At 33.8% G+C, this 20,973-nt stretch overlaps 1 protein-coding gene across 1 annotated transcript; it reads left to right on the forward strand.

Moving 5' to 3' along the window:
* Positions 1-484: 484 nt before the first annotated feature.
* LOC128987221 (5'-AMP-activated protein kinase subunit beta-1-like) lies at positions 485-16,831 on the forward strand. Its single transcript, XM_054407970.1, has 6 exons — positions 485-809; positions 3,439-3,614; positions 5,492-5,585; positions 7,706-7,823; positions 14,670-14,782; positions 15,765-16,831. Exons 1-6 carry the CDS (start codon positions 627-629, stop codon positions 15,909-15,911), a joined length of 831 nt encoding a protein of 276 aa, XP_054263945.1. The 5' UTR covers positions 485-626; the 3' UTR covers positions 15,912-16,831.
* The last annotated feature ends 4,142 nt before the right edge of the window (positions 16,832-20,973 follow it).

Genomic DNA, 20,973 nt, shown 5'->3' on the forward strand with positions numbered 1-20,973 from the left:
AGTCCAGTAACCAAGCTTTCGTAAATACACAAATACCATTAGCTGCTGCCAAATTAAACAGCTGTTTCAGCACCACTTGCGACTTTGCCAATTCGAAGGCCGCAGCCTGGGGCCCATTTCATAATAAACTACAAGTTACAACTTGTAACTTGTAATTTCCATTAGATTAGCATTGGGCGATCAGCTGATTTACTAATAATATTAGTTTGTACTTTATTATGAAATTGAAATGGACGCCTCGAGTTAAAGACGGCCGTGCGATTACAGTAAGGATCCGTAAATCAAAATGATCACTCGATTAATTGTTTTCAATCGTAAATATTATATTTTGGATTAAAAATTATATAAACTATATCAAAATTATAAATATAAAATATGAGATTTATAATACCTCAGTGATAGAGACCAATGCTTACAATATTTTAATAGTCTGTATATAGATGAAAATAATAGTCACGTGATAGCAGAAAAGAATCTAAACAAAGCTCAGTTCAGCAAATGTCATAGGGTAAGGTTAAGTTTATGTTTATTTTATTCCAAATTTCAGTTAGGGATGAAAATTAGATTCGTGTAAGGTGTTTGTAATATTAACTGCTAGAAAATAAATATTTAAGTAAACCTAAACCATGGGTAATGCTGGTAGTGGACCTGGTCGAGACAGACAAAAACCTGGGGAACCTAGTGCTCCTCACTCACCAAGCAAAGAAGAACAAGCTTTTGTATTTGACAAAAAACCAAATAATAAACTAGTATTTCAGTCATCCCATGATGAAGAGGAACCGTATTTTACCAAAGGACGTGATGCTTCGGTGAGTATTTCTAAAAGGAATTCCAAAGATATTTTTTTTATAGCCTAGGCCTAACTTAGTTTTATATAGGCCTAAGTATTTATAGGCTAAGTTTTATTTTCTGAGAAGTCCCTCATAGTCATAAACTGCCTTTTACATGTTTTAAAATTTAAAGAGATCACTTCATGACCTTAAGTCTTGTTTCCAGTGTTTACAGATCATCAAAACATATTAATGATATTTAACATATTAAACATAGGCCTACAAGTTCTATGGTGTGAGCCTGGGTTTTCCGTTCCATGGATTAATGAACTGAATGATAGCGATATTGACGACATAGTATTGTTATACTCGGTTACAAAAAGGACTATACCCTAAGTGTATTCATCCCATCTTAAAACGAATTAGTTTTGGAGAATAGGCTTACCATAACTTGATGCATGATCTGGAACTATGAAGATAGATTCAAAACTTATTAGATTAACTCCAGATAAGTTTGACGAAGCATTGTCAATGATCGATTATGATCTATGCTCTAATGTAACTTAATTAAATTACAACCTACTATCATTCTGAAGATTTGCAGCCACAGAGCAATTTGCAGCAATCTCCTACCATGCAACGTTATTCATAACCTGGTCCCTGTCCATATTTGTAGAGTTGTGTCCCAGATTACAGGATGACTACCTACGCACTTCCTGAATCAATGCTTTCATGGAAAAAATCAGTGTGAACGGTCTCCTTTGATATCATTCGCAGCGTTTTGTTTAAACAAAAATGTAGCCTACCATACATCCAGGAATCTGGTGTAAAAAGCCCTTTATGTCCGTGTTATGCTTATGTTAATCTGGGGAGAGGGGGGCATGTCCCGAGTTTTCTCCTAACCAAACGTGGCAGCCCTGGTTGCCCCTGTCAATAGATATGAGAACCGTAGAACATAGATCAAGTTCTGTAGATGTATACTAAACTTTAATTAAGTGACATAAGCCACAATTAATGAGAAGTCACCAAAAGTAGTTATAATTCTAGTACAGACATTGCTACCGTCCGCTTCTTACAAGAGAGAATATCTATCAAGAAGTTTTAAGTAATCATACAGTTCTATTACTCACACTTCTTGTTTGTGACACATTTTGATGAAATATTATTTTCTGTAGAGTGTTATTTGATCCTAGACATTGGAAAGTCAGTAAGCGATAGAGCGCTAAGTTAAGAAAGGCTATTTTAATTCAGAACTTTAATGAGATTATTTAATTTTTTAAGCCTTAAAGGCCTATGTACATCAGCCATCTAGAATAATATAACTAAACCTCCACTTACAACATCTCAATGCAAACAAACGGAGGTTGTCACTTGTCAACTAGAAATAGGTATAAGGCAATATTATTAAATTATGGTTGCGTTGCAATAAGGGAACCAATGGGTTAATAAGCACAAAATATTATTTAGATATGGATCATACCATTAGAAGACCTTGTACTTGCTTTGGCAGTACTTAAAATTATAATTTCACATGGTTATTATTGGCATTGTTATTTGAATACTTGCCTGTATCATCATCACTGACACAATGAGCAGCTGTCCAAAGCCCAATGAGGCTCTCAGACAGCTGATCATTGCACCCAGTGATTATAACGAGATGTTACCGCCACCGCCCACACCGCACCGTGGAGAACGCATCATACCGTGCATAACCGAACTGTTCGTGGGAAATTGTTATTTCTATCACTGTCGCTGTCAAAACGTATCGTTTGTAGGTTAAATTTAAATTAATTTAACTGTCATAAACCTAACCAAACCAACCAAACTTGCTGATAATAAAAAAAATCGGGTCAAAAAGTTAATGCCTCCGGTGGGTTTCGAACCGACTACTTTCGAATTATCAGCCCGGTGCGCTATTCACTACACCACCGAGACCGATGGCTGTACAACGTATCGTTGCGGTAATGGTGTTCGCTCGAGCAGTGGTGGTGGGCGGTGTCAGTCTGTCGGCAAGGGCTTCTGTGATTATGAGATAGGCAAGTATTTGGATGACCTAAAAAGCCCTAAATGTGACTCCAATTGTCTGCACATCAAGATCACTCCGAGGACAGCTGCCTACAGATTCCATTGTGAAAACATTGGGCAACAAAGGAGGATCTCCCTACCTCTTGAACTATTTCTATCATCATCTTAAAAATTGCCATTCAAGCTAATTTAATATAGCCTACATGAAGATTCTCACATTAGGTCTCTCTCACTACCCTTCTTCCACGCCATTCTAATTTAAACGATCTATAATCAAATTATTTGGCTTACTATTTCGTGAACCTAAAAGTTTCTATGAATGTATAACACTAGTACCTATGGTAATCAGGAAATATTTAGGTAACTAATTTAATTAACTAGCTGTGTGCCCGTTCTACGCACGGGGATCTTATAGTAGTCAGTTTTTTAGCTTGGTATTAACTTGAAAATATACATTTTTATGACCATAACCAGTGGTCATCACATCATAAAACAGTCTGAGACCATTTCACAGTACCTTAGTTATTTGAACCTTACTATGTATAATTATTTTTAAATTTGAAAGTATCTTACTAACTTAGATCATGTATTTATGTGGATTCATTGGTTTTAACAAGTCTAATAAGGGGTTTTCTAAATTTAGGATAATGAAATTGGAGCTCCTAGGAAAAGGGCTGCTACTCTTTCTGAAGGATCCAAAATCCCAACAGGAATTGATGATACAGTTTTACCAACAGTGTTCAAATGGGAAGGAGGAGGGAAAAATGTGATGATAAGTGGAACTTTTTCTGATTGGTTGCCTCTACCCATGGTGAAAAGGTAGGTTTGATTTTTGTATTTATGTATAACTAGCTGTACCCGCGGGCTTTGCCCCGTTTACCTTCATAAGTATTCGCATGGCTCAATCACGTCCTGGTTGAGGTTCGTTCGCTACGCTCACTCACCTTTAGGTTGGAGCTCGTTCGCTGCGCTCACTTGCCTTCAGGTTAGCTCGTTCGCTACGATAACTCGCCTCTAGGTTGAAGTTCGTTCGCTACGCTCACTCACCTTTTGGTTGCAAATTAGCTGTTGTCATAAATAAAAATAAATAATAGTGCTGCACCCTGTTGGTAATCCTTGTAACTTTAATGCTATTGAACATCATAGAACAGAACCAACTTGTTTAATTGAAACAGCTGTTAAGATTCATTAATTCCTTTTAAATATGGAAAATCGTAAGGTTAACATGGGAAACTCCAGAGCCCGATCAGAATAAAAACTACTTAGTTTTCCTATTTAATGTCCAAAGAATCGGTGTACCGAATTTCAGCCTCCTAGGTAAATGGGAAGTGGGAGGATTAGTGATGGATGAGTGAGTGAGTCAGCGAGTCAGTGAGAGCTTTGCCTTTTATATATTTAGATGTACTCATTTATTGACAGTTTATTCATTGTCGTTTGTTTCACTGTGGCTTGATGTAGGGTGAATCAGTAGGCCTAAACTTACCTGTCCACAAATACCACTATTATTTTTTTTTCTAACTCAACATCTCATAAGTGATGTTGTCTTTGAGGACATAAGTTATTAGTCCAGTCAATGAATTATCCAAAAGTGGGTGTAGAGTGTGGGAGCAGGTAACTAAGCAATTCCTTCAGAAACTTGTTCAGGGGGCTTAGGGTGTTAACATACCAAAAGTCCTGACTCCTAGGTGTTGAGCCAGGAGGGTGGAGGGGGGAAAGGGTGGTAAAGGTACGCATTTTGCGTTTTTTCGATTAGGCTATATCTTGAAAACTATCAACTTTTTGTATACAATACTAAATTATAAAATTGAAGAAGATTAAATTTCCTACAAGAAAAGTATATAATGTGTTTACTTTGGTTTAACCATTTACATGTTATTACTAATTTAATTAATATCTTATTAAAATACTCCTTCATAAGAAATACATGTAAATAAGTATGCAAAATGGGGCAAATCCTATCCGCCCAAAAGAAATATAACCGATATTCTGAAAAACTTGACAAAATTTCCAGTAATTTGACACTTTAATAATAACACAAAAACAGCGAAACCAAGCTGGTTGTTGTGTTTTATGGGGGATTAAATTAGTATTAACTCGTAAAAGGTTTAACCAAAATAAACACATTACCGGTACATACTTTTCTTGAAGAAAATTTAATCTTCTTTAATGTTATAATTTAGTATAGTATACAAAAAGATTATAGTTTTCGAGATATAATCGAAAAACCCAAAATGTGTACCTTTACCCCCCCCCCTTTCCCCCATGGCTGAACCTAGGAGTCAGGACTTTTGGTATGTTAACACCCTAAACACACTGAACAAGTTTCTGAAGTAATTGCTTAGTTACCTGCTCACGCACTCTACACCTCATGCCTTGACTGGACTATATGATAGAACAATACTGGTTGAAAAGGATTAAATATACTATTGATAGACATTTATTTTATAGTTTACAAACTGTAAAAATTCTGGTTTTAAATGAGCCAGGAAAACATGTTTGTTAAATTGATGTTAGTAATTTGAACTGGGGAAATTAGTGTCAGATTATAAATTGATGTCTGTTAAAATTTAACTAGGGTGTTCACAAAAATGTTGCTATAAGACTGTAAAAGGGTTGTCTGCAGGCCAGTTTGGCTGCCAAACAGATGCACAGAAGCATCACCTCTATTTTATAATATTGTTTAATCATTTTTCCAGCCATGGAGACTTTGTGACAATAATTGATTTACCTGAAGGCGAACATCAGTACAAATTTTATGTGGATGGAGACTGGAAATATGATCCTGGCGCGGTAAGTTGATTTAATTCAGTTTAAGCATAGTTCAAGTTGATAACAGCAAATTAACATAATTTATGATGGTATTATTTTCTTTCTGTTATTAAAGATTTATGTCACACCTGGTACTTATAACCTTTTTCATGTGCAAGCACTTACTGGCACTTAAGGAGGGTTATCAGTGCCAATAATGTATTATCAAAGAAATACACAACCCACCTTAGCTGTTGGATTCTTCAATAAATTGAGCGATGCATATAATCTTTGCTTGATGATGTCCCATTTCTTCCAAGCTATTCAGAGCAACGAAACTTATGATAGCTAACAAAGGCCTATCACAAAGTAGGGAATATTTTGATTGAAAAGTGACTAGATGGATATTTGTGACCTGCTTAAGACATTTCTCAACAAAACGCAAAATAAATGATTTTCACTTAATAGGTGGGCATACTGTTGATTGACATTGATGGTTTTTAATTTGCAACTTATTAGGCCCCGGCCACACGAGGTTTAACCACGCGAAGTTAAGCCGTGCGAAGTTAAGGGCTTAAACAACACATTGAATCAAATGAGAGTGGCCACACGAGGCGAAGTTTAGCCGCATGTACGGTTGAGCCGCGCCTTGTCGTTCCTCGACCGCGCGAAGTTAAGCCGCGTTGGAGGGGATGACACACATAGTCTTATGAGAGTGGCCACACGATACGGTTCGACCGCGCGGCAGCCGCGCTTATTGGAGATATTTTTCGGACATTACCAGTGGTTTTTGAGTTTGTTTTGCGTGTTTGTTACCGCTTGTGTGGTGTTCAAACAATGTTTGATACAGACAAGCTTATTGAACTGGTCAAAGATGCTACAGACATACGGTAATAACCAAAAAACTCCAAACTATGGTTTCGCATGTGCTCTTAAAAGGTTTGGAACACAAATGGTTTTTCCGTTATGAAGGGATGAACCCAATGATTTCTGTTAACATTTGGTTCCAGATCACCACACACTTCTAATGCACAAACTAACATACGGTTTTCGTCCATGACTAAAAAGAGTGAACTAAACTTAGTTTTTATAGATTACTGATACTGGGAAAACCCAACAGGAAGCGGTTAATCCGCCCCGTGTGGCCAGGCACTTTGCGCGGCTTAACTTCTCGCGAAGATAAGCCGCGCGGCTTAAATTCGCCTCGTGTGGCCGAGGCCTTATGGAACTTTGGACATATTGTTCTAGCTGTGCAATACATTACATCAAGGTTTGCTTAAATACCTGCTTCTGCACAATCCAATTGTTAGACAGACACAGCAAATGTAAATGTTACAGGTGCTGGCATTAAAATGGTGAAATGGTTCATTAAAACAATTAAATCACCTAACGTAAACAGAGTTTACTCCTTTGACAAGTCTTAACTAGTTAAGGCAATTAGTAACAATTGGATTATGCAGAAGCAGGCATTTAAACAAATGTAGTCATTCAAAGTACCCGGAGGCTACAGTCATAAATGACATCAAGATTGTTTGCATTTATAAGATTCTTTGTATTTTAGTTTGAACTTAATGCATTAGAGGTTTATGTTTCCCCCAATCAACAAATATTAAATCTCTCGTATATGAAGTATAAGAAAACAGTATAATCTTTGTTACATTTCCTCAATTTTATAATAATTTGTTACATTTAGTGAAGTTGTATTAGTATGCCTGAGATACTATTAAATTATATTTTTAAATTGAGTTTTCAAAATAGTCCTGTAATGTTAGCCTAAAACATGAAACCTCGCAAGTTGTTACCTTTTAGTTACTATTTTGCCTAAATGTCGACTTGTGAGGTCATTTTAGAAATACAAGTTTGCTTTCTTCAGAATAAGAGGCTGGTTTGTTATTTGTCGACATTTTGGTTTCATTAGATTCTCTTATAAAATATGAGGTTACAGTTAAACAAGATTTTTGATGATCAACAAGTTTATGTGAAGTGTCTTTAGTGGCTCATAGCTGGGCAAAAGGCCTTATAAAATAAAAACTACTAAAATTGGTGGTGTTTGTTTTAATTTTTTGTTGTTTCCAGTCAATTAAATAGTGCATTATTAAAAAACATTGGTTCTAGACATAAATTTGAGAAGGGATTTGAAACTTGTTTCAACCTTTGTATAGAGAATCACCGACAATGGGATGGGCTCTAAGAACAACCTTGTCACGGTGAAACGGAGCGACTTTGAAGTGTTCCAAGCGCTTGCCATGGACAGTGAGAGTGCCTCAGACAGACAACAGAGTGAGTTACTGTAGATCTAACCAGCTGGATGTTCAAACGTCTAGCATAACCAGTCTTGATTTAAAAATATTCTCTACAGACAAAAATACAGTGCAAACAATGCAAATATATACCACTAAGAGTGGTTCAAATTTGACCTATTAATCCATATGTTTTTGTGTTGAAAAAAAGAATTAAATTAAGTTTGGATACAACCAGAGACAAAAGAAATGGTGAAATGACAACAGGGAAGTTTTTCATCGGGACAAGTTTTTAAAAATGACTCCCTGTACTCTGACCACCCGATGCCACCTTTTCTAAATCTGATAGCCCAGCGGAAAGGTTTGACTGCACAATGTTTTCCTGATGTTACAGTATCAGTCAATAACTTTACCTAAATCCTCAAATTTCCCTAATCACTAGTAGAGTTATTTTATCCTTTGAAGACGGATAAGTCTAATCAATTTAGGGTAGATTAAGTTTACAAACACACAAACATATTTTACAAGAAAAATAATTTTTAATATTGTCCTCAATCAATCAACCAATCAAATAAATCTTTATTCAACACATATCAAGCATAGACTACATTAATGCGTCATTGTTATATTAATTTTTTCAGTCTAATGATAAAACAAATATATTATACAAGAATATTTACTGCAATTTCTTATACACAATATTGTACCTATTGTATACATTACACTAGTTATACAATAAAAGAATCTTGTGGTAATTATGTTTGTCTTGCTGTTTTTTTTTTTTTTTTTTTAACTCTGACTCATGGTTCTTTACGTTCAATTTTATTTTATAAATGTAGAGACTGTAAACTGTCAATAATTCTAATCCTCAAAAATCATTTAATACAATAATTTGTATCCAGGTTAAGCATGCCTCTTATACCTTTTCTTTTTCCTTTTGTAAAATTTACATTTAATGTATAATTTTATTTAATTTACACTTACTTGTTCCTCCATAAATCTCTATTCTGTATGAAATATGAATCTGTATGTTGGCAAAGTAAACTGTTCGCAAAATTATTTTTCTGTTCAACGGATAGGCTATAGGCATCTAGTTACAAAAAAACAGAGATTTTTTTTTTCAAATATTATTAACATGTGTGGTCCTATCAAGTGCACTATCTATTGCTAGGCCTAAAATTTTGTTTTTGTGACTAAATTATAAGGAAAACTATTTTAATTTTTAATTTACATCTATATTTTTTCAAGGTTGTTTATTTGAGTTAAGTAGAAGGTTTTTTTATTATTTAAGTAGGTACTGATATAGAAACTTATTTTTTATTTCTAGAACTTCAATATATAAGTTTCAATACCATGAACTGTTGTGCTTATGTCATCTGCATACAAGCATAAGGTAGGAATAGGATGAATCAATAGATATAGGATGATTAGTATAGATTCGTCCTATTCCTACCTTATGTTTGCATGTATACATGCAGTAAAGCAATCAAGATTTAATAACTGACTGTATGGTCAGATACATGTTTAGGCATCCCTCCCAAGTAGTAGCGTAAGAACAGGAATGGACCCAACACTGATCCCTGTGGCATGGAATATTTTACTTCTCTTACTTCCTTTAAACTAATGATTCATCTCATGACCCTTGGTTCTCCAAACCTGAGTTGAGTTATTAAAATCTTGTCTCAGTTTACAATTACATTGAATATATAACTTTTTATTTCCTCCTAGTCTGCTTAAAAAGGTGTTTATTGATTGCTTCAAACATGAAAGAAGATTTTTAAATGTTTGGTGTAACCTGAAAAGCACTCAAAACTATCTATACATTCAGTCTTTTAACGTTTTAAAGATAAACAGTTGTATTTCTGCATTCTTCTTTGTTTTGGATTTCCATTTACGTGTTTGCCAAGTTGGAATTTTCATATAAAATCTTTCATTTTCATCCGACATTTTTATGTTCACTCCCAATTTTTTATGGAATGTAAAATGAGGATCTGACACTATAGCTTTCAATGTGTTAGTTAAAACAAAATCCCCATTTTTTATTGTAACACGAACATAGTAATCTTGGTCGAGCTTACCAATTGGTGTTGCCAGAAAGTATACCTTGAAAGTAGCTGTTGCCTCATCATAGATCATTAGAAACCAAAACAAATTGTCAAACAACCATACTGGAATGTGCGCCAATAAACTCAACAAACCTACAGATCTCTCTGTAATGATGGGAATATCTCCATGATTTTCCTTATAATGGTCCAATACCTTCACAACTGGCATTTTAACAGGACATTGAGGCACTTTACACACAATCGGTCTGTAGCCACAGAACCTCTCATGATCATTACCTGGTTCCACAATTTCCGCACATCCATCTTGACTGTAGATACAATGGTGAGGCAGAGCTTCTAGAATATTTCTTAGACAAACTGGATTTTCCAATATGATCGGCCCTTCACATGTAGGACATTGACTTAGCTTGATGGTACATGACAAACATATAATATGACCTCTAGAGCACAGTTTAAAAGGAACTTTTGCAGTTTCTAAACACACTGGGCACTCGACACATTTTTCAACTGTGGTTAAAATGGATTTAGAACTTTCACTTGTATCTCTTACACCTGCCATTTGGCTGAAATGTTACTTATAGAGTTAAGAGTAATGTTGAAAATGACTGTCTCTAGATGATTATTTATATGTTAATTTAATTCATCAGATGTTTTATTTGTTTACATTTTTGCAGTTAGTGTTTTCCTTTGGATTGATTGTTAGAAATGGTCTTGAATAGTTATGTCTGATTAAAATTGAAGTTCTTTTTGTACTATGTTTTCTTGAGATTATTTAAAAAGTATACCCCTTTTAGAAGAGTCAGTATCGTGTTTTAACATTTGGCGACCGTGACAGGACAGTATGATGAGTGAAACTGATGTTAGGGAATTTAATAAGAACAAGAAACATAGAACTGTTGTCAGGGCAAACTTTTCAAGACTAGTGAACCATTTAAAGGATGAACTCACACAGGAAACGGTTCACTTACATGAATTAAAAGGTAGGTTTCAAACTGTAAGTATGATTTATGAAGAGTTAAAGAATTTAGACACAAAGATATCTGACCATTTATTTCAATTTGAGGAAAGTGAAGCAATTCTTGAAGAAGAAGTGTCTAAAGCTTATAGTTATTTGGAAACCTACAATCAAGTAAATGTTTTGGTACAAAGTAAGTTGAATGAGTCTAGAGATTATGATTTTGTCAGTAGTAATTCAGCTAAGAGTGGAAGTTCAAATTTAAAGACTAAGCTTAGACTTCCCAAGATTGAACTAGTACAATTTAGTGGGAATCTTAAAGAATGGCTTCCTTTTTGGGGAATTTTTAAGAGGATAGATGAAGATCCCTCTATTGATGATGTTGATAAGTTCCACTATTTAGTTCAGGCCACTATTCCAAATTCTAAAGCGAGACAAATTGTAGATAGCTATCCTGCTACATCAGAGAATTATAGAGATGCTATTCAGAGTTTAAAAAGTCGTTTTGGAAGGGATGATCTTTTGATAGAAGTCTATGTTCGAGAACTTTTAAAGTTGCTACTCAATAACTTAAGTCAAAAGGTAGTGATTTCGACCTTATTTGACAAATTAGAATGTCAAATCAGAGCTCTTGACACATTATGAGTAACTACTGATAAATGTGCGGCTATTCTTTACCCATTAGTTGAGTCGTGTTTGCCAGAGGATCTTTTAAGGGCGTGGCAACGTCATTCCGACTTTGATCCAGAAGCTGATTTGAAGAATAGACTCAATGCACTTTTGAAGTTTCTGCGAATTGAAGTGACAAATGAGGAAAGAATTTCACTTGCTACCTCAGGTTTTGGGGACTCGAAGAGACAATTGGGTAAGTCATCCAAACCATTCTTAAGTGACGAAATGGAATCAATACCAACTGCAGCCGGTCTTGTCAACCAAAAGGTCGATAAAACCCCTATGAAATGTGTTTTTTGTGGTGCAAAACATTTGACGGAAAACTGTAAGAGTTGTAGTAATCTGACACATTTAGAAAAGGTAAACCTATTGTCAAGTAACAGATGTTGTTATCGTTGCACAAAGTATGGCCATGTCAGTAAGATGTGTCATGTACGATTAAACTGTTCTCTTTGCAATGGTCGACATGCAACAGTAATGTGTAACAAGTCTCAAGAAAAATCTGATGTAAATAATGTTAATGATAACACTTTAGTACCTTGTGAACGTAATTTAGCTAATAATGCACACACTGAAGTATTTTTACAAACTGTACGTGTGAATATTAGAGGAGGTAATAATGAACGAGCAGCACGTGTCATTTTTGACTCTGGTTCTCAAAGGTCCTACATTTTGAAGAAAACTGCAGAAGAAATGGGGTATGTATCATTTGGAAAGGAAACCCTTAATCATGCATTGTTTGGTGGATCAACAACAAATGCTGTTGAACACAATCGACATAAAGTAAGGTTAAGTGATTTGGGTAATACTTACTTTTGCAACTTTGAGGTATTAGATCAAGATGTGATATGTAATAACATTTCAACAATCAAAGCGGGTCCTTGGTTAAACGAATTACAGTCTTTTGGTATTAATGTTTCTGACACTGTAGATGGACCGGTAGAAGTTTTGATTGGATCTGATATTGGTGGAAAGTTGTTTACAGGGAAACGTCATGTTTTGACAAATGATTTAGTTGCAATGGAAACCTTACTTGGTTGGGTGTTAATGGGGAAAGTAAAAGTAAAAGGAGTGACATGTAGATCAAGTGTAATGACTATAACATCTTTGTTAACACCTATTTCTGACAAGTGTAGTGTAGACATTCCTAATATAGAGGATACTGTAACTGTCAAGATGGAATCTGAAAATAATAAGATTTGTGAATGTGATGAAGACGCTTTTGGATATGAATTGAAAAAGTCTGTAAAAAAAACGAAAAAGAGGTAGAAGAAGTGCAAGATAAAGAAAGTTCAAATGGAAAAGTTGTAAATAAAGTTAAATTTAGAAAACGAGGAAAACAAATTAAGTTACCAAAAAGACTGAACTTTTAATATGATAATATGTGTTTTGAGTCTTTAAATAATGAAAACTTTAAGACTCAAAAGGTGGGAGTATGTTGAAAATGACTGTCTCTAGATGATTATTTATATGTTAATTTAATTCATCAGATGTTTTATTTGTTTACATTTTTGCAGTTAGTGTTTTCCTTTGGATTGATTGTTAGAAATGGTCTTGAATAGTTATGTCTGATTAAAATTGAAGTTCTTTTTGTACTATGTTTTCTTGAGATTATTTAAAAAGTATACCCCTTTTAGAAGAGTCAGTATCCCGTTTTAACAAGTAATACATCATGCATATTGCTAGTGGATCACTTGATGGGTTGGGCTTCACTGTCATATTGGTGATAACTGATAACTTATCTTCAAGGTGACACTCTGGTAATGACTGTATCTAAAATCATAAACATTTTTACACTCAGCTTAAAGGTTTAAATAAACCATTTGAAGATCACCACTCTCAAATTGATAACACTGTTAAATACAGTATACTCTTGATAATTCAAAATTGGTGGGCCAAGCAAATAAATTTGAATGATCAAGAAGAGGTTTGATTTAGGAAAAAATAAATAAATAAATAAACCCTTCCAATAACTAGTTCATTTTTTAAAATACTGTATTATGTAACTTGAAGAGACAGTCTCTGGTGAAAACCATGTGAGGCTGGACCAATCGTGTATATTAGCACTTGATTCTTCTGTTCAAGTGTGAGCAGACAAGAATCAAGTGTGAATATACGCAATTTGTATTATGTAGGGTACAGAAAGTTACAATTAAACAGCTTTTTTGTAGGGATGGACGAGATTGGATTTTTAGTTCGAGACGAGACGAGACGAGATTTTTTATTTCTCATAAAATTTCGAGACGAGATCGAGACGGGATTTCCCTTCTCATACACAACGGGAAATGCACGTTCAAAATTTTTACCTGATTTTGTAACATTGTTAGATGACTGTTTAAATACAAAAATAATGATAATAGGCAAGAATATTTACAATCTTTTATTAAAAAACATCACATAATAGTTAACAACATCTAGTATGTCAACATGAAGTAAAAAACATCAGCATAACATTTTTTATTAATCACGCCTAACTTATTAAAAATGCCTACGATTAGGAAACAGTGATATCAGTTAGGATAGAGTTCAACTTATCCTAAAATAAAATAAATCATAAAATAAAAGCAATATTAATTTTTATAAAATAGTTACTTGTTTTGACTTTTTATAGTAATAAAACATTCCTCACACTGCTTACACTTAACAAAACTTCTCAAATGTTATTAAAGTAATATTATTAAAATAATTAAAGTAATATTTACATTTAAAGAATTAATTAAATAAGAACGCCTTCGCAAAGGAAACGCAACTACAACACGCTCCTGTATTGCGGGTATTGCATTGACTTTCTGCAGGCGTTTTTAATTTTTTTTTTTTTTTTTTTTTTTTTTTTAATTCTTGTCTCGATAAAAATCTCGGCCAAAAAGAAATCTCGTCTCGTGTAACGAGATTTAAAATTTCCCGAAAATTTCCCGAAATTTCGAGACTTGACCATCCCTACTTTTTTGGTTACTTTACAAAAAGCAATAGCTTATTGTTAAATTAAATTACAAAATCTTGTGACATCAATGACATTATTATGACACACTACTGAGCTAACAGGATGTCTAGTTTCCTTTTTTGGGTGGACTTCATGTTAACCAGTGACAGGGTATAGAAGAATTAAGCTTCCTTAACCGCTCAAGAAAGAAACATGAGAGAGTGATAAGCAATTCCTCTTTGCACCAGAATTAACATTTCATGTCATGTTTAGGAGAATATTCACAAGAGATTCCAACAAACAGACCGTGGGAGAAGCCGTCGGGACCACCGATCCTGCCTCCTCACCTACTGCAAGTCATCCTCAACAAGGACACTCCATTGTCGGTATGTATCTCCCCAACTTGAAAACTATTATTAAAGAAATCTTCTGAGACTTGAATACTTTAAACAAAAATAGCGACCATTTGAAGGTAGGTGTTTTAAGCCAAGTATGAATAGAGATGAGTGTAGCATGAGTGGTGCGATCTTGTAGTCTTTTTACTAAGGCCGTCATGTTCCTTAGACAGGACTGTTAATTAATAGCCCTTAAAGCCAATGGCAACTAAGGCGCCTACAGTTTATAGTAGAATCTGAACCACACTTTTACCTTGCAATTTTACAAATTGGTCTAATTAGCAGGATAGTTAGTTGTAGTAGTGCTGACTTTAATCCACACCAGGGAGTATCACATCCACAGATTATTCCTACAAATATCCACAATTCGTGACCTCTAAGTAGCTGTATTGCAGCATTGCAGGTGGACGCCACGGTCCCAGTCGATAGAGTAATTGAGATGGCAGACATACTTAGTGAGCTTTTATTGCAAAAGATATTTTAATTTACCTTGATTTCTAACAGCGGTTTTTATAGCAGTTGTGATTTTGATGTGTAGCATTAACGGTTGTTTTACCAACTTTTTTTGGTGTTGAGATAGTTGTGTATTTCATATTGTTTGGATAACCGGACACTACCAATTTATAATTTTCTTTTCATTCTTATTGTACCAAGGAAAGTAAAAAAAGTTCAAGTTCACCAATGACGACATTTTGCTCAATGCTTCACAATGTACAAAAAGACAAGTAAATTATGGCGCCGGATAATCAACATATTCTGCAACTTCATGAATACCTTGTTGCTGTCCATTGAACATTTTACTACAAAGCACTGATTGCCTGCCAAACACTTAATTACACTTTGTATGTGTTTGATTTGTTATTGTGAATTTATTTATTTATGTTATTGAGAGTCAAATCTGGAATTTGTCGTTATTTGAAGTCAGTGTAGGAATTTGTCCATTTTTATTAAACAATCATATTTGTTTTTCCAGTGTGAGCCAACCCTACTTCCAGAGCCGAACCATGTAATGTTGAACCATCTGTACGCTCTGTCCATCAAAGATGGCGTAATGGTATTGAGTGCGACACATCGCTACCGCAAGAAATACGTCACCACTCTGTTGTACAAACCTATCTAAAGTGGATATTGTTACCATTACACAGGTCTATGGGCCTTGCTCGTCTAAAGGGTCAATTCAAAGTTGTATTTGAGGATGTTAAAGCTTGGTTTAGGCCTACACAGTTAGATGGGTTGATGTGGCCAAGTTAACGTTCTACTGTCCTTGTTTTACAATTCATCATAGTCATTCATAGTCTTCATTCAAATTCATTTCTTCATTCATTCATAGTCTTCATTCATTTCATAGCAATTCATAGTCTTTGATGTTTTTAAAGTGCTTGGATGAGAATTTTTCATTCCTCTACACTATGAACCTACAAAATTGCATGGTTGGGGAAGCCAGAGTTCAGAATCAACTTCACTGACTGTCTGGCTCGACTTAAACTTGCGCTTCACATATTGATAGCCAAGAAATAACCTGCCCATTAACTTCACACAAGTAAAACAGCCTTAATGCAGACATTTTTCAGTAATTCTACAACTTTCTATTGGAAATTTTTAATGTTTTTTATAATTTATCAAAATTGGCATTCGCCCCAAGAAACATTAACCAGTTATAAAATCCTCTAATACTTATTTTCACTCTCGTTATATTTTTGATGTTTTTATTGTAAATAACTGCTTGATATTAATTTAAGTTCTAGAAAGTCATAACTTTGGATTGTTTGTTTGGCAAATATTTTGTATAGACGTTAACTTAGGGTTAGTTGCTTTCTACTGACTAGTGGGTGCAGCATTTGCGATGCAAGGTGATATTTGGATAAGAAATTGTGGTAGGATCAAGACTAGTTCTCACTTGAAATGCTTCAAATGCATAACATTGGGTTTCACACCATTGGACACATTATTGGTTACAGGTTGAAAACTCAACTAATACAATGTATTGTGCAAACTTCTCTATTTTTACCCCACGCTGTAAATAAATATGTATTTGAATTTCTTCCATTTGTTTTGATTTTCTGTTTATACTTCATTGTTATTTCGTCACTATCATGGCAACAAGGCCCGTGTTATTTTTTAAAATATTAAATTCATTTTTTGTGCTTATTTTTTAGCCTATTTTAATTTGTGAAGGGATTCTGAACATCTACAGGAAAATCTATCTATATATATAATACGTGAAGCCGGTTTTTGTTAATGCAACTCCTCCCTTATTTGTGGACCAATTTCAACGTATAAGGTGTCAAAAGATTTGTCTCAGTATAAAGTTTTGCAATAAGGTTTTAGAATTTTAAAATTTCTACTCTGAAGGGCATGAGACCCTCTCAAAGGTCGGGTTTTCCCCATAAGAAATACATAGAACAAATTTAAAAACAAAAACAGCTGTTTATGAAAAGAAACTCATTAGCTTTTTGGTAGTAATGTTTGTAACATTCAGTAGGTTAAGACCAATTTAAACAGTTAACCAGTTTTGTTGGAAGAACAGAAAACGCCTCAAGTTCAAAGAAGAAATATTAAAACGGGACACATTCACTTGGTGAGATGAATAATATTTGCCAGTTTTGCTATAGTCCAGGAAAAATTTTTAAGGGGGGGTTACCCTTAAACCTGGGCAAAATTGCTTCACAAGCGATTGAAGTGGTATTCAACACAGAAAATAGTGCTTTATAACATATCCAAAATCCGACAAAATCCCACCATGGGAAATTAATAAAAAATCTAATTCAAAATGGCGGCAAATTTTCAAATTTTTGTGATATTTGTTTTAAGACTTTTGGTGGTATGGGATAACGGAAAGCACATATACATAAATTAAATATCAGATTGGATGTTGAAATATCAAACAAATACAAGAATAGACTTTATTAAAACGACAAGGGCATTTGTATGTACATTTTCGTTTCCGTAGTTACAAAAAAATAACTAAATTTAATAAGTTTTCTTAGACAAACTATTCATTTGAATAACTGTTATCATTTTTTTTTCAATGTTCTTACATTCATTGATCCGGCACTCCCCTAAAGAAGCAGAACAAGACAGTCCGTTCTGCTTATCCACAGTTGCGCAACGGGTCATTAAAGAAGAATGGACCATATTCAATAATCACTCTAGGGTTGGCGGTCGGATACTGTACGGTAGTACGAGTTTTTCTTCAAGAAGGACATTATTCTCAGACGTTTGAACAAATATGTGAAAAAATAACTATTATAGGAAGCAGTAAACATGAATACTATAGTATGAAATAGTAAACATATCAAAACAGGCAATGCAAAAAGACTAAAAAACAAAAAGTCGTACCCCCATACATTTCTTATGGAAGTTTCGTAATTTGAACATTTTTTAAGATAACTTTTCTTATATCTCCAGTTTTTACTAACGCTTGCAGTTTGTTCTAGCCTTAAAATATTCTGTGATAAAAGGGTTTAAATTTGAGCTATTGATCATTAAAATTGGATGATTTAGAAACGATCTACGAACCCTAACACAATATTAAATTTAACTTTTTAGATATAAGTTTTTATTAAAAGATGTATATCTCGGGAGGTTAATATGTCACCAAGTTCATTCTGGTCTCAAATTACTCAGTGAATATTTGGCTTTAATTTTATTAACCATTTAATAAAATCTGATAAATTTTAATTGAGTCATGAATATTAATTTAACAGTAGATTGTTAGTTTATTTAAATTTGTCTTTAGTTTTAGACATATATCCCCAATTCTAAATAACTCCCAAAATCTTTACAGTCTATAATAAATATTAACCTTATTGACTTTTGTTTTAGGTATGGATTAGTTATTGGGAGTAATTAGAATTGGGGATAAATGCCCTAAACTAAAGACAAATTTTGTAAACGAAATAATTTACTGTTAAATAAAGATTCATACGTCATTTTAAATTTGTCAGATTTTATTAAGTGATACATAAAATTGAAGCCAAACATCCACTGAGTAATTTGAGACAAAAAAGAACTTGGTGTTATATTAGCAACCCGAGATATACATATTTTAATAAAAACTTATTTCTAAAAAGTTAAATTTAATATTGTGTTAGGGTTTGTAGCTCGTCTATAACACTTCCAATTTTAATAATCAATAACTCAAATGAAAACACTTTTATCACCGAATGTTTTAAGGCTAGAACAAACTGGAAGCGTTTGTAAAGCTGGAGATATAAGAAAAATTATCTTAAAAAATGTTCAAACTACGTAACGTCCATAACAAATGGATGAGGGAGAATTTTCGTTTGAACATATCTTCAAAACGAAAAAATATATTTAAAAACGGATTTTAGCATTGAAATCATCATGAAAATCTAATTTATAATGATGTGTCACAACACTATCATTACGTTTAAAAAATATATTTATATTCAATATGGCGGATCCAATATGGCGGATCCAATATGCCAGATCCAAGATGGCGGCCAAAATGCGTTCCCGATCAAAATAAAGTACTAACCACCCAATAAATATCGGTGGTAATCTCAAGTAAATATCTAAAAAATATGCATACAAATGCATGTGATATATTTTTTAATGTGTCCAATGTTGGGGATAACCGCCATGTTTAATCGTCATTTGAGGGGGTTTCCTGTAGACCGATTTTTGTCAACTTTTAGTATGTCACTATGCACACCCAACACTATACCAAATAAAACCATACAATGTTTTCTTGCATTGTTTTAAGGCCATATCCCATATTTATCTGACTATTTGTGTTTTAAAATAAATTGCTCTTAAGAAAAATAGCCGCCATTTTAAAACTAATTTTTAGACACTTTCCCATGGTCGGATTTTGTCGGATTTTGGATATGTTGTAAAGTAACATTTGTTGAGTCGAATACCACTTCAATGGCTTATGAAGCAATTTTGCCCAGGTCAAATCATAATTTTACTAGACTACTATGCAACTTACTTTGGAAGTGAAAAAATACACGAAGCACATAGTGTTGTCATGGTTGTAAAGTAAACTTGCCAAATGTCAGATCTGAATTCTCCAACACAATCCAGAAATTTCAAGTCAAAAATAAGAAGTTTCAAAATCTCATTTAAAATTGAAAGTTTTAGTGCCAATATTAGACCAAACATAAGTGAAGGAATTAGTGTTTATGTATTCATCGATCGAGTAGTTACGGTCAAGTTTAGTTTTATGATTTAGTAGAGACAAATAATATACGCTGTTCAAAAAGAGAAAATGAACAAGTTAAATACGTTAACCAACTTTGAATGGTGTCGCTGCCTTAGCTTATTCAAAGCAGATTATGGCTGTCCAGTTGGTAACCCAGAGTTTGTGGGTAAATAATGGAGTACCTACATGAAATGGTTGATATCACCCCACTTTTCAGGATTCTCTTTGGAGAAAATTCGTTTGATTAGGAAGATGACTTAAATCAAAGAAATAAAATGACCCAACTTAAATTACACAGGTTATCAGTAAGGCAACAGTTTTCTTCAATTCTTAATGCTAGAAAAACTTTGTTACAACATGTTAACTCGAATTGAAGAAGATTGTTTAGCATTCATTAGAAGTTATCAGTTAAAACTGAGAGCAGAAATAATGTAGGTAAACCTTGACAACGCAAATAGAGATATTAAAAATTAGTTTCTAACAAGTGTTGAAATATTTAAACAACTCTAAGATGTAGCCTAACTAGAATTACTTGAACTTAAGCATAACCTTTTCCTTGGCATGGTTCATGATATGTGGCTCATTGAGCCGCACAGGTTCTCTAGTATCTTTCTGATATGCATAGATTTTCCCTGCGATGCACACAAGCTGAGAAAAATGGTTTTCAAGAAACATGCTTGCCTTTCTAATAATATAGGATTAGAAGACAATATTTTCTTTGTTGAAGTACTGAGAAGACAACCCATACAACAGCAAGTATGAAGACTCAAGAAATTAACACATTTTTATGTCCAACACATATATGTGGACTCAACAGAAGCAATTAATTACTATTGTACATTTTACATTGGTTTTCCATTCTTGTCAATGTATTCTCAATTGACTAAAACAGTAAAGAACCGGATACAATAAAAGATTTGAGGGTCATCAGCCTATTTTCTGGAAAGTGACTAATTTTAAATCAGTATGATTTTTATTACCTATATAGACAATATCCTATATTATTACCAAT

Source organism: Macrosteles quadrilineatus, unplaced genomic scaffold (genome assembly GCF_028750875.1).
Source record: "Macrosteles quadrilineatus isolate MER2022 unplaced genomic scaffold, UCM_ALF_1.0 Scaffold_2__2_contigs__length_208266976, whole genome shotgun sequence".
NCBI lineage: Eukaryota > Metazoa > Arthropoda > Insecta > Hemiptera > Cicadellidae > Macrosteles > Macrosteles quadrilineatus.